Below are 15447 nucleotides of genomic sequence, written 5' to 3' on the forward strand. Positions count from 1 at the left end.
TGACATGGGGACAAATTTGTCCCCCGCAGGAACTCAATTTCCCCGTCCCTTCCCCTCCCTGTGAGTTTTCTCTCTGTCCCATTCCTGTAAGCTCTGCCTTAATCTCACAAGCCTCAAACACTTACGATTTTAAAGTGTTTGAGCCTTGTGCAGATATAGTAACATAGCAAATGGCAGTAGATAAAGACCTGAATGGTCCATCCAGTTTCCCCATTAGTTATACCCATTACAAATACATGATTAAATGAACTTGTCTCTTCTTTGATATTTCTGGGCCATAGACTGTAAAGTCTGGTATTGGCCTAGGTTCCAAATGCTGAAGTTGCCGTCTAATCGAGCCATTGTGACATCACTGCTGAGGTTGGCTCTTAGGCATTGGTGGAATGAGGCATTATGACATCACAATCTCAGCTCTGGAATGTTGTTCTCATTGGGATTCCAGAGTCTTGTTATTCTTTGAGATGCTGGAATGTTGCTACTCCTTGGGTTTTGGCCAGGTACTAGGGACCTGGATTGGCCACTGTGAAAAAAAGGCTACTAGGCTTGATGGACCCAGTAAGGCTATTCTTTTTTTTTAATTATTTTTATTGTGAATGACAGCATAGACTGTACAACCATCAAATACAGAAAACGAGCATGAGCAATACTAAACAGAGAATGTTCTTATGACCCTCCTGTCTTTCAGGACCAGTGCTAGGGCACCCTAGATGAATCTTCAGCCTCCCTCCTCTCCATCTATGCTCCCACAGGTGCTGCTTATTCTGGCACGGCGCTTCCTTCTTTAATAATGGTGATTCCAGCACTGCATCCCTCCTCTCGCCACCCCTGTCCCTAAGCAGCATCTTCATCTTCCCGGTCATCTCCCTCTGTCCGTCCTTGCCATGCCTGGCTCAGCGTCACTTGTGTGAAGAGAGGGAAGAAAAGTTTGCCCTGAAAAATACACCCAGAGCACAATCTCAAAAAAGAGCTAGGGATAGGGATATTGGTTGTTAAACAGTGCCCTCTAATGGCTGAAAAGATGGACACAGAAGAGCAGATTAAGGGATTGGGACTTGTGTACCACTCTTTTATAGTTTTACAACCAAGCAGTTTCCCTGTCTGTCCAGGTGGGCTTGCAGTGGAGGATTAATAATAATAACAGTTTATATACCGCAGGACCGTGAAGTTCTATGCGGTTTACAATGATTTAAAGGTATTACAGATTGTGTGGAATAAACATAGTTCAGAGTTACTGAATAACAGTTCTAAAGATCATTTGTTGAGGACTAAGGTTGTATAGGTCAGTTAAGTGATTTGCCCAGGGTCAGAAGGAGCAGCATGGGGTTTGAACCCCCAACATCAGGGTACTGAGGCTGTAGCTCTAACCACTGCCCCACCCTCTCCTCCAATACAATTTCAGAAGTGAGTCAAGTATAGAACAATTAAGTCATTGTGACATCACTGCTGAGGTTGGCTCTTAGGCACTGGTGGAATGAGGCATTATGACATCACAATAGGAGCTCTGGAATGTTGCTACTCTTTGGCTTTCTGCCAGGCATTATGACATCAGGGATTGGGACTTGTATACTGCCCTTTTATGGTTATATAACCACCCTCAAAGCGGTTTACATACAGGTACTTCAAGCAGTTTCTTTGTCTCTACAGGTGGGCTTCCAGTGGAGGATTAAGTGACTTGGCCCAGGGTCGCTATGAGCAGCGCGGGGTTAGAACCCACTGCCTCAGGGTGTTGAGGGTGTAGCTCTAACCACTATACCACACTCTCCTCAGGGCTTGGTTTTAATATTAATCAAACTTGTGGCATGGGAGTAAGTATTGTATGAGAGAGTGGGGTGGTTGGTTTGTTTTTTGCTGTGTATTTTGTGCTTTCTACTATGTGGGTGTTTTTGGAACCCACTTTGTATAAAGCGGGATATAAATAGAAACCATAAACTGACTTTATTTTCTGCTACCTAATGGGAGAGGAAGTGGCAGTGATTAGTGCAGTGAACTGAGAACAAGGGAAGAGAGGATTCAAATCCTGTATCTGTCACCACTGTATCTTCGTCCTTTTGATTCCCACCGACATGCTCACTGCCACATAGTTGGTCAGTTTAAGCTTATTTAAGTTTAGTTTTTTATAAATCTAAGAATCTAAGCGGTGTACAACAAAGGAAACTGTATAAATATAGGTTGTATGTTAAAACTAGACATAATTACGAGAGGTAAAACCAATATGGTAAACATAAAAGGAATGAGGGGAAGGAATACAATTTTTTTTTAATATAAAGAAGGGTAAAAGGGGAAACACACAAGGCTGAGGGGAGACATGATTGAAGTCTACAAAATCCTGAGTGGAGTAGAACGGGTACAAGTGGGCCGATTTTTTTTTTTTTTTTACTACATCAAGATTTACAAAGATTATGGGACATGCGAAGTTACAGAGTAATACTTTTAAAAGCAATAGGAGGAAATATTGTTTCACTCAGAGAATAATTAAGCTCTGGAACGCATTGCCAGAGGTTGTGGTAAGAGCGGATAGCGTAGCTGGTTTTAAGAAAGGTTTGGACAAGTTTCTGGAGGAAAAGTCCATAGTCTGTTATTGAGAAAGACATGGGGGAAGCCACTGCTTGCCCTGGATCGGCAGCATGGAATGTTGCTACTCCTTGGGTTTTGGCCAGGTGCTAGGGACCTGGATTGGCCACCATGAGAACGGGCTGCTGCACTTGATGGACCATTGATCTGACCCAGTAAGGCTATTCTTATGTTCTTGGAAGGGGGAAATAAAATATCTTTTCTGTATGTAACAGTCTTACATATTATATATATCTTTAAATAAAAACGTTTTAAGATCTGATCTAGAGAATGACACGGTGGTTGTTACCCATGGCTAGCGGTAACCCACCGAAATGGAGAGAGAAAAATTAGTGGTCGCTGCGGGGATGGGGACGAGGCCATTCACTGCCTTGTGGAGCGGTGAATGGTCTTGTCTCTACAGTGAAGCAATCACGGATCGCACGGTCCAGCATCCCCACCTGATCATCGCATACTGCGTCCTGCCATCTCCCTCCCTCCACCTCACCTTAGGTGCCAACTTTAATTCTTTTTCTCCCAGCCGCACACTTTCAACAAGCTGCACGCACGGCTGCTAGAGTTGTTGAATCTTCTCCTCTGATGCAACTTCCTGTTTCCGGTTGCATCAGAGGAGAAGATTCAACAATTCAAGCAGCCGCGCGTATGCAGTTTATTGAAAGTGTGTGGCTGGGAGAAGAAGATTTAAAGTCGGCACCTAAGATGAGGTGGAGGGAGGGAGATGGCGGAACGCTGCGACTGGGCGGGAGGGGCTACTAGACCCCGTGATCGTGCGTGTTCCCGGATCACATTAGGAAGGAGGGAGTGAAAGGGAAAGAGATGCTGAGCCAAGGGGATGAAGAGGGAGAGAAAGAAACCCACAGCAGGAAAGAAAGGGGAGGACAGACAGTGAGCCAGATGCTGGAAGCAGGAAGGGGGGAGAAAGAGGAAAAGAAGCTAGATGGGGTTGCAGAGAAGAGACAAATTGGTGTGGAAGAGGAAGAGAGGGGAAATCTGGACACAGGAAGGTAACAGAAATAGAGGGGATATTATGTGCATGGGGACAGAGACATAAAGGGGACATACATGGGGATGGTATATGGACACAGGGGGGCAATGTCAGATACATAGGGGAGATATTAGAAATGGGGAAAATAGGAACACAGAAGCGAGATGGTTTGTAGGGACTGAGCTCGCGGGCTCTGACAGCTTGCACAAATTAAATTGTAACTCGCCACGAAGGTAAGAGGAAGGGAGATGGTCGGACCGCACAAGGGGTGCTGAAGGGCGGTAGAAAGGAACAGACGCTGAAGGAGGTGGCGAGAGGGAAGGGTGGTGGTGGAAAGGAATGGAACAGACGCTGAAGGGAAATGTGGAAGACAGAGTGGGGATAAGACGTTGAAAGGAAATGAGGAACAGAGTGGGGAGAAGATGCTGGAAGGGAAATGGGAAACTGAGAGTGGGGAGAAGACGCTGGAAGGGAAATGGGGAACAGAGAGTGGGAAGAAGAAGCTGAAGGGAAATGGGGAACAGAGAGTGGGGAGAAGATGCTGAAGGGAATGGGGAAGAGAGAGTGGGGAGAAGACGCTGAAGGGAATGGGGAAGAGAGACTGGGAAGCAGACACTGGGAAATAGGGGAAGAGAGAGTGGGGAGAAGACACTGGGAAATGGGGGAAGAGAGAGTGGGGAGAAGACGCTGGGAAATGGGGAAGAGAGAGTAGGGGGAAGAGACTGGGAAATGGGGAAGAGAGAGTGGGGAGAAGACGCTGGAAGGGAAGAAGACAGAGATACCAGACTATGGGGGAGCGGAGGGAAGAAGATGGGTGCCAGACCAATTGGGGGGGGTGAAAGGAGAGGCACAGTAACAGAGCAAATGGAAGGCGCAGAGAGAAGACAGACAGTGGATGGAAGGAATTGAATGAGAAGATGAGGAAAGCAGAAACCAGACAACAAAGGTAGAAAAAAATATTCTATTTCTTTTCTTTAGGATAAAGTAGCATATTAGTTGCGTTGATAAAAATTTATAAACAAAGCCCTGCCAGTTGAACATCTCTTTCTCTAGTTCAGGAAGGAATAAGCTAAATATTGCAGTACTGAGGCTTGTATGGATGCTGCGGGGGACAGTGGTCGCGGGGACGGGGACAAATTTTTTCCCTGTGTCATTCTTTAATCTGATCTAAACTTAGATAAGGAGTTTTTCTGTCTAAGTTGGATGGGCAGAGCTTAAGGATTTCCATGGAATGGATAAGAGATTTTGATTGGTGGAGCGTAATGTTCTAGGAGTAGAATAAGGAACAATTAATCTATCAATAAAGGCCAGAGAATGTTCTAATTTTGTTTTGAAATGGTAGTTAAGGGCTTGACTTCCTCACTAGGGTCAGGAGACGGGGAATAGTGTACAGGAAGCGACTATAGATGGCTGAACCTTAAGCATCAGTGTATCGGATAACTTTTTTCAATTTTATTTGCTCCTTATGTGATACACTTCTGCTGCAATATCTTTATTTACTTTTGGTTGCTTTTGTTGATGGCTCTAGCACAGCACTGTACAGTAAGTAACTTGGTTTGTAAGACAAGCAAAATTTTAATTTGATATATAAGCAGAATACAGACATCACAACTGAGCCGATGGTTCTTCTCTCTCTGACGCTGCGGGAGTGCAGTAACTGTTCTAAACGAACGAGGTCTTGCAATACGAGTAGATACAGTATACACGCGTTGCATCATCACAACTGAGCCGATGGTTCTTCTCTCTCTGACGCTGCGGGAGTGTAGTGACTGTTCTAAACGAGCGAGGTCTTGCAATCCGAGTACATACAGTATACACGTGTCACATCGTCACAACTGAGCCGATGGTTCTTCTCTCTCTGACGCTGAGGGAGTGCAGTGACTGTTCTAAACGAACGAGGTCTTGCAATACGAGTATATACAGTATACACGCGTTGCATCATCACAACTGAGCCGATGGTTCTTCTCTCTCTAACGCTGCGGGAGTGTAGTGACTGTTCTAAACGAGCGAGGTCTTGCAATACGAGTACATACAGTATACACGCGTTGCATCATCACAACTGAGCCAATGGTTCTTCTCTCTCTAACGCTGCGGGAGTGTAGTGACTGTTCTAAACGAGCGAGGTCTTGCAATACGAGTACATACAGTATACACGCTTCACAACTGAGCCGATGGTTCTTCTCTCTCTGACGCTGCGGGAGTGTAGTGACTGTTCTAAACGAGCGAGGTCTTGCAATACGAGTACATACAGTATACACGCGTCACATCATCACAACTGAGCCGATGGTTCTTTTCTCTCTGACGCTGAGGGAGTGTAGTGACTGTTCTAAACGAGCGAGGTCTTGCAATACGAGTACATACAGTATACACGCGTCACATCGTCACAACTGAGCCGATGGTTCTTCTCTCTCTGACGCTGCGGGAGTGTACAGAGCCGTTGTACAGAGCCGCTGTACAGCCGCTGAGCCGTTGTACAGAGCCATGGTGAGGCCTCACTTAGAGTACTGCGTTCAGTTTTGGAGACCTCACTACCGAAAGGACGTGCTAAGAATCGAGTCGGTACAGCGAACAGCCACCAGGATGGTCTTGGGGCTCAAGGATCTCATGTATGAGGAAAGACTAAAGAAATTGCGACTGTACTCACTTGAGGAAAGAAGAGAACGGGGAGATATGATTGAAACGTATAAGTATATCACGGGACGCATCGAGTCAGAAGATGATATCTTCCGGCTCATGGGACCCTCGACCACCAGAGGGCATCCGCTGAAAATCAGGGGAGGGAAGTTTCGTGGCGACTTCAGGAAGTATTTCTTCACCGAGAGAGTTGTGGATCATTGGAACAGACTCCCACTCTAGGTGATAAAGGCCAGCAGCGTGACGGATTTTAAGAGAAAATGGGATACTCACGTGGGATCTTTAAGTGAGTAAACTCAGGGGGGGGGATACATGGAATGGGCAGACTTGGTGGGCTATAGCCCTTTTCTGCCGCTTTTTTCTATGTTTCTATGTTCTTCTCTCTCTGACGCTGCGGGAGTGTAGTGACTGTTCTAAACGAGCGAGGTCTTGCAATACGAGTACATACAGTATACACGCGTCACATCATCACAACTGAGCCGATGGTTCTTCTCTCTCTGACGCTGCGGGAGTGTAGTGACTGTTCTAAACGAGCGAGGTCTTGCAATACGAGTACATACAGTATACATGCGTCACATCATCACAACTGAGCCGATGGTTCTTCTCTCTCTGACGCTGCGGGAGTGTAGTGACCGTTCGAAATGAGCGAGGTCTTGCAATACGAGTACATACAGTATACACGTGTCACATCATCACAACTGAGCCGATGGTTCTTCTCTCTCTGACGCTGCGGGAGTGTAGTGACTGTTCTAAACGAGCGAGGTCTTGCAATACGAGTACATACAGTATACATGCGTCACATCATCACAACTGAGCCGATGGTTCTTCTCTCTCTGACGCTGCGGGAGTGTAGTGACTGTTCTAAACGAGCGAGGTCTTGCAATACGAGTACATACAGTATACACGCGTCACATCGTCACAACTGAGCCGATGGTTCTTCTCTCTCTGACGCTGCGGGAGTGTAGTGACCATTCGAAATGAGCGAGGTCTTGCAATACGAGTACATACAGTATACACGCGTCACATCGTCACAACTGAGCCGATGGTTCTTCTCTCTCTGACGCTGCGGGAGTGTAGTGACTGTTCTAAACGAGCGAGGTCTTGCAATACGAGTACATACAGTATACACGCGTCACATCATCACAACTGAGCCGATGGTTCTTCTCTCTCTGACGCTGCGGGAGTGTAGTGACCATTCGAAATGAGCGAGGTCTTGCAATACGAGTACATACAGTATACACGCGTCACATCGTCACAACTGAGCCGATGGTTCTCTCTCTGACGCTGCGGGAGTGTAGTGACTGTTCTAAATGAGCGAGGTCTTGCACTACAAGTATGTATAGTATTTTGTATTAACGTTTTGGGGTTCTGGAACAAATCGTCTGAGTTTCCATTATTTCCTATGGGGAAATTCGCTTTGATATACGAGTGTTTTGGATTACAAATATGTTTTCGGAACGAATTATGCTCACAAAGCAAGGTTTTACTGTATATTATCTTTGTTTTGTGTATTTGTTTTATTAAATTTTCTCTTCGGGGACTGCATCCTGCTGTGAACTGGGGAAGAACAGGTTACTGATCCCAGTGTAAACGAGGAGATCCTCTTGCAAACCTGACTTCTGAGGAAATTATGGCCAAAACAAAGACCATATGGCCAATGTTTTTATATTGTGCTTATGCTACATAAGGATATAAGAATCGCCTTACTGGGTCAGACCAATGGTCCATCAAGCCCAGTAGCCCGTTCTCTTGGAGGCCAATCCAGGTCACTAGTACCTGGCCAAACCCAAGGAGTGGCTTCCTCCATGTCTTTCTCAGTTCTTATGTTCTTACGATCTCCGTCCCATATGTGGCAGAAAGGATTGAACAATTCTAAGTATTTTATACCACATTCAAATGATCTGAGTATGGGTCTTGCCTATCTTGGGGTGGGGAATATCTTGTACTGAAACTTTACAAGTAAAATGAGTAATTTGTTGCCTTGAGAATGAATTTGACTGCTGGGCAGACTGGGTGGGCCACACAGGCCTTTATCTGCCATCAAGTACTATGTTAATCGTCCGGGCAAGCCCTTCCCCAAGGGCCAAACACAATGCCTTCTTTCTCCTTCAGTCCCTGGTGCCAAACATGCTGCCTCCTTCCTTCCTCCTCTCAGCCGTGTTCCCAAATTATACATGATAAAAGTAGACATGTTCACACGCTCAAAGAGTAAAACCTGGAAGACTAAGAAAACAACTCTGGAGCTCCTGGTGAAGGGGAAGGAGGCGGAAATGCAAGCGGAACAACTGGCGGAGACTGGTCTGGAGAATTCTAGGGAGGAGGGGGTCGCCCCATGTTTCACAAAACATTGAAATCCTAGTATCTTAAGAGAGGCTTGTGGTAAGGGGTGTCAGGTCAAAAGCGCGCTGGGACAAAGGCACGCGCAGACAATTGAGCGCAGCGCGGAGATGTGCGCCGCAGAAAATTACTGTTTTTAGGGCTCCGACGGGGGGGGGCATGGAGGGGGAACCCCCCCACTTTACTTAATAGAGATCGTGCCGCGTTGTGGGGGCGTTGTGGGGGGTTTGGGGGGTTGTACCCCCCACATTTTACTGAAAACTTCACTTTTTCCCTGTTTTTAGGGAAAAAGTTAAGTTTACAGTAAAATGTGGAGGGTTACAACCCCCCAAACCCCCACAACGCCGGCGCGATCTCTATTAAGTAAACTGGGGGGGCTCCCCAACAAAACCCCCCGTCGGAGCCCCTAGAAACTGTCATTTTCTTCGGCGCGCGCCTCCGTCTTGCGCTCAGTTGTCGGCGCGCGCCTTTGTCTTTCGCGGGGTTGTCTGAACCGTGGTAAGGGCTCCTCAGAAAGTGTAGAACGGCAGTCACTTGGGGTGGGGAACACTGGCAGCGGAAAGGTGAGGAGGAACACGAGGCTAGTGCTTTAAACTAGGGTCAGAATTGCAAAGCAGTGAGCACCTCTTAACGCTAAAGCTGCATTTCTGTATCCCCCCCTCTCCCCCCCCCCCAAGAAGAAGATATGCTTTACTATTCGTCAGTGGTGGAGATTCCTTTTCAGACATCCAAGAACGGAGTCATTTAATTAATTTAAATGATTTATATTCCGCATATTCTACAATTCTACGCGGATTACAAATTATTCAGGTACTCAAGCATTAGTCCCTAACTGTCCCGGCGGGTTCCCACTCTATCTAATGTACCTGGGCCAATGGGGATTCAGTGACTTGCCCAGGGTCGCAAGGAGCAGTGCGGGATTCGAACCCACAACCTCAGGCTGCCGAGGCTGTAGCTGTAACCACTGTTCATTCATATGTGTAAATGTATATTGTATGAAATGAGAAGTCACCTGGAAAAGCTGGAGGACAAAACACTGTGGCCCAAACTGGAGACCTGGGATGGACATTCTGTCCAAGGGCTGCCAAATGAGGACATGGGGTGGGAGGGGACAAGATGTTTCCACTGAAGTGACACAGATATGCAAAACTGAAACTAAGCCTTAATCTTATAGACCGGGGTCTTCAAACAAAAGGTGCTCGACTCGGTTTACAATAATGTAAGTATAGTACATAAATAAGGAAGAAGAATGTCATCCAGACTGGCTTAGTTTCCAAAGTGTTTAGTAAGCAAGAAAGTTCTCAGAGCTTTCCGAAATAAAACGAAAGGGCCTAGACTTCTAAGTGAAAGCGGTAACTCATTCCAGAGTAGAGAATGACCCGGGGAAAAAAATCTGTCCCCGTTACCGGACCACCGTCCCCGCAATCCCCTTCACTGCCCCATCTCCGCCGTCCCCTTCACCGCCCCGTCCCCGCAGCATCCACCCTTTTCTCTCGCCACCTCATCGCCTTTCAGCGGCCTGAAAATCTCCCTCCCTCCCCCTTACCTTTGCGGCGCATTAGTAAAGAATTGAAACAAGGGAGGGAAGGCGCATGTCACTGATCGCGCGCGGCCCCTCTCCTTCCCTCCCTCCCTACCTACCTACGGCCAAATCTATATCCCTCCCTCCCCCTTACCTTCATGGCGCTTTTGTAAAAAACTTACAGAAGCCGGCAAAGCCTGCCTGCAGTCACGTGTGTGTGGGCGGAAGCTTCTCCTCTGACGCAACCTTAAGTTCCATCAGAGGAGAAGCTTCCACCCACACACATGCGACTGCAGGCAGGCAGGCTTCAGTAAGTTTTTACGAAAGCGCCAGGAAGGTAAGGGGGAGGGAGGGAGATAGATTTGGCCATAGGGAGGGAGGGGGCCGCGCACGATCGGTGAACGTGCGCCTTTCCTCCCTTAACTGCGGGGACAAGGCCATTCATGGCTCCACAGGGCAGTGGATGACCTTGTCCCCGTGCCCGCAGTGAGAACTTCCCCCCCCTACCGTTTCAGCAGGTTACCTGCGAGTAACTGCCAGCATGTCATTCTCTGTTCCAGAGCTCAGGTAGTTTGAAAATGAAAGAGTGGCTGAATCTCTTAAAAGTTCTGTTTTCACCCCTAAGGGAAGGAAATGTAAGTTTTAATTTACCGTATTTTTCGGACCATAAGGCACACTTTTTCCACCCCAAAAAAGAGGGTGGAAAAGTGGGTGCGTCTTATGGAGCGAATACAATTTTTTTTTTAACACACACACTCTCAATACCGTTTTTTGTTGGTGGTCCAGTGCGGTCTCGCTCACCCTGATCTATTTACCTCATTCCTACCCGTCACCCTTCATAATCTTGTGCTCATCTTGTGCCTCCCTCTGCCCGGTTATCCGGCTCTCCACACCTGAGTCCTCGCGTCCCCGAAGCCAACCAACGCGCTACAGTGCCGCATGCACGGATTCTCTCGCCCCGCCAACTCATAAGAACATAAGAAATGCCTCCGCTGGGTCAGACCTGAGGTCCATTGCGCCCAGCAGTCCGCTCACACGGCGGCCCATCAGGTCCAGGACCTGTGTAATCTTTTATCTATACCCCTCTATCCCCTTTTCCAGCAGGAAATTGTCCAATCCTTTCTTAAACCCCAGTACCGTCACTGCCCTATAACGTCCTCTGGAAGCGCATTCCAGGTGTCCACCACACGTTGGGTAAAGAAGAACTTCCTAGCATTCGTTTTGAATCTGTCCCCTTTCAACTTTTCCGACTCATCACTCATTGGTTCAAAAGCAAGGAAAAAAACACTCAGCCACCCTGCGTTCATTGGCCAGCAGCATACACTGCATTTTTTCTCCCCATAAGCCCGTCCAGTAACCTTGTTGACTTGGCTCACGCGCGAGCCTGTAAGATTTGGTGAACCTAAGAGGCCAATGCTTAGAGAGCCAGGCCCAGAAGAGCAAACCGCCAAAAAAAAAAAAAACCTACTATTTACGGTCATGTCCACACAGGATACAGTGTGAAAAGTCTCTGGCCAGAAGGCAAGGCTGTAGACAAACAGTTGATCTAGTGCTGGCTCAAGACCAAACTAGATGAGCCCAAAAAAATTTTATCTCATCTCACTCCCTCCAAAGTAAATATCTGTCCATCTTGCCCTGCTACTGCAGCATGAATCTGGCCTCCCTAAGGCAGCACGGGACCTCCCAGCTGCAGCGTGTTGATGGTTCTGTAGCGACCTGCCCTCAAAGGAAGTTGTTGCTTCCTACTAAGGCACCAACTTACTGTGAGGGCAGGACACAGAGCTGCCTACCACCAGACACACCTACGTGTATAGGAAAAAAAAATTCTGAACCAAATTTTTTTTTCTTGGGTTTTCCTCTACAAGTGGGTGCGTCTTATGGTCTGAAAAATACAGTATTTGAACTCCTAGCGAGATGAGATCTGTGTACATTCCAATCTAAAGGAACCAAAGTAATAAAAATGCCAAAGAGAATTTTAAATGCAATACAAACGCACTTAAATTGAAGTCTGAGATACACTGGAAACAAATGTAATTCCTTCAGTAATGGGGTTACGTGATCGAATTTATTCTTACCAAAAATGAGCTTGGCAGCGATGCTCTATTTCAGTTGAAGTCTCTGACCTTTGAGAGACCCAGGTACATTGAGTTGCAATAATCCAACCTTGACAAGATAATTGATGGAACTAATACAGAGAAGTGTTGCTTAAACGTTATTCAGCTGGGTTCTGCCACTGCAGTTAGCAGTGAATATTTTATTTTACTTATTTATTTATTCAATTTTTTATACCGTTCTCCCATGGGAGCTCAGGTACTCAAGCATTTTTCCCTGTCTGTCCTGGTGGGCTCACAATCTACAGTATCTAATGTACCTGGAGCAATGAGGGGATTAAGTGACTTGCCCAGGGTCACAACCTTGGGGTGCTGAGGCTGTAGCTTTAACCACTGTGCCAGGCACTGAAATAAATTCCAGATATTGTGATATTTTTGGTTCCGTCGTGGTCTTCTCATCATTGTCCTCGTGCCTTTTGGCCATTAATAGCACTTCAAGAACGAAACTATATTGGACCTTGCTGAACAGATTGAGGACATGGGGTCAGATTGGGGTTTCAGGTAACAGCAGCTTTTTAAGATCTGTCTGTGTTATTCTGCTTCACCTTTCAGAGGTACACAGCCGTTGGAGAGTTGGGAAAGGTGACGGACACCCTGGATGCGATGGGGAAGATTACTGAGGAAAAGCCCTATGGTATGTAATGGCCTCTCAAGGTGGTCAGAGGGTCTGAGGCGAATAAGTGAGGGTAGCTCCGTTTCATGACTCTGAGCCTCTTGCATACAGAGGGCCCTGTGAGTTTTTCAGAATAGAGAGCCCTGCTTCCACACACCGTTTCTTGACACCGGGGTGGGAGCAAATATTGGTGGAAGCCCCTAACATTCTGTCTAGAAAAATTCTCTAACTGTTTGAAATGTGAATATCTCAGATGAGTTAGAAAACCAGAAATATATATATATATTTTTTTTAATCCAGCCTTCAAAAAGTTAAATAATGCCAATTCTACATCAGGGGGGAATGTTATTATTGGGATGACCTGAAGAAACAACAGGGGGTTGTCATATGTGGTGTGTTTCAGATTAATGCAGTTGGGTGTGGGATGTGGGTAGCAGTTTGACAAGGATATCTGGGGTTTTTTGCCTATCTGTTTAAAGATGCATTTTGAACTTTCTGCTGGTGGCAATTGTTCTGCTGAGGTGTTGTATATTGCATTTTTGTCTGCGCTGATATCCACTTTTGTTTGTATTTCTTTTCAAATTTCTAATAAAACATTTAAAATAAATTAAAAAAAAAAATAATGTCCATTCTGCTGTACTGGGCAAGCGAGTCCTGACTAATGGGTTAACTTCGTCCAATCGCGAGCTGTTGCAGAAGGAATCGTACACTTTTTCTTCAGCTCTGCCTCTTTCCCCAGTGGGCTATACTGCCTCTGTTCACTTTTTTCTTCTGCAAGCAAGCTGGAAGGTGTCTTCCGATTTGCTCTGAGTTTTTGTTATTTTTGGGGTGTTTTATCTGACTTTTGAGCCTTGCGGTGCTTAAGAGGTCCCCAATAGCCCTGGGGCAGCTCTGCCTAGGAGAGGACGCAGACCCCCTGATGAGCAGTCTGCTGCTGGCAGGGCAACCCATAAAGGAACCTGTCTAGCCGGCTGCACTAACCATTCCCCTGGGAGCGAGGCTCGCCCCTAATTTATCATTTGGTTGAGCACAAGCTGTTTGGTCCCGCAGTGATCCAGGGGGACTTTGATGGGTGCCGGCTGCATTTTCCTTCCCCTGTGGAGGGCTGAGATCTCAGTCTAGCTTTGGCCCAGTTGGCAGCCTGAAGATTGCAGTGTCCTGGACATAAGATGTATTTATTTGAGGCAACGGTCTTCTCCACTATCCAGCTGCAGTGGGAGCGGCAGCAGCAGCCTATAGCACCAGTGAGTGGTGTATAGGTGCCACCTGCAGCCATAAGGACTATTGGGGATGTAGACAGGTGGGTATAGTGGGTTTTGAGGGGCTCACCATGACTTGCAAGGGAGCTGTGGTTTGTTTGTGACACTCTTTTTGTGAAGTTCACAGCAGTGCCCTGTAAGGTGCCTTTCTGCTCTGTTGCCATGTCTGGGTGGCCAGTCCATCACTTTGTTGGCCCCTCCCATGTCCAAAAGGTCTTGTTCTAGGCGTTTGTGACTTGGACAATTTTTTGGACGAGAAAGTAGTAAAAAGATAGACTTGCTAGCGGTCTGGAGGATCAAATGGCTGGACGTAGAAGTAGACAATTTTCAAAAAAAAAATTTTTTTGAATGTATTTTTCGAGAATGGACTTTGGACGCTGCCGACTATGGGCAATTAGCGCCCTAGACCCAAAACTAACTTAGATGTTTTGATTATGCCCCTCATGAAGACCATGTGGAGACTCAGCCCCAAATATAGCCTCGCCACCCAATCATTGCATTGTATCTCTGCAACAGTTTTCTTTAGATCTTCTTAATCAAGTGAACATTTGCAATCTTCAGTAAACATAATATAGTATTAATGCAATGACCTTATCTCCAAGTTTAATAAAAAAATTTCTATCCCACCCTAGGGAAAATCTTCAAGGCAGCTTACAATCTAAAACACGTTTGTATTTTACACAATATACAAAAAATCAACACATAGTCCAACACATAAATCAAAAAGCTTTCCAAAATGAACATCGATTCTATTCTTTCTTTTGTTTTTCAAGATCCTCCTGGCAATACCTGGAATAGGTGTCGGAAAAAAAAAAAGATAGATCTTTAAATTTTCCTTAAACTTATCCACTGAATAAGTGGTAATGAGTTCCAATATTTAGAACCGTTTATCGCAAACGTTGCATCTCTGACATGTTCGTGGCGTTAGGATATTCTTTCGTGCTCTATTGCTACCTGCACAAAAGAATATCCTAATGCCACGACGCCACAAAAATACTTTATAATTGACCCTTGAAGAGGCCAGAAAATGAGGTGAAACGAGTCCCGTCGGGAAGCTAGATAAGATATCAGTCATGTAATGTAATGTAATTTATTTCTTATATACCGCTACATCCGTTAGGTTCTAAGCGGTTTACAGAAAATATACATTAAGATTAGAAATAAGAAAGGTACTTGAAAAATTCCCTTACTGTCCCGAAGGCTCACAATCTAACTAAAGTACCTGGAGGGTAATAGAGAAGTGAAAAGTAGAGTTAGAGGAAAAATAAAAATAAAATAAACATTTTAACAAGACAGCATTGATCTAAATACTTTGGAAGGTAGAGGAGAGGAGAGAAAGGAATAGATGCAGAAGGGGGAACCGTTGAACAATAGAATTCTGGAGAAATTTAAATGATAGAAATAGAACAAAACAA

At 45.9% G+C, this 15447-nt stretch overlaps 1 protein-coding gene across 3 annotated transcripts in view; it reads left to right on the forward strand.

The window, feature by feature from the left end:
• TRUB1 (TruB pseudouridine synthase family member 1) overlaps positions 1–15447 on the forward strand; it is a 39704-nt gene that overhangs the window by 12774 nt on the left and 11483 nt on the right. For all 3 annotated transcript variants that reach the window (XM_033943670.1, XM_033943672.1, XM_033943671.1), the window contains exon 4: positions 12713–12794. In XM_033943670.1, coding sequence (XP_033799561.1) covers positions 12713–12794 — 82 coding nt within the window. The remainder of the gene's footprint in view (positions 1–12712; positions 12795–15447) is intronic.

This window comes from Geotrypetes seraphini, chromosome 4 (assembly GCF_902459505.1).
Source record: "Geotrypetes seraphini chromosome 4, aGeoSer1.1, whole genome shotgun sequence".
NCBI lineage: Eukaryota > Metazoa > Chordata > Amphibia > Gymnophiona > Dermophiidae > Geotrypetes > Geotrypetes seraphini.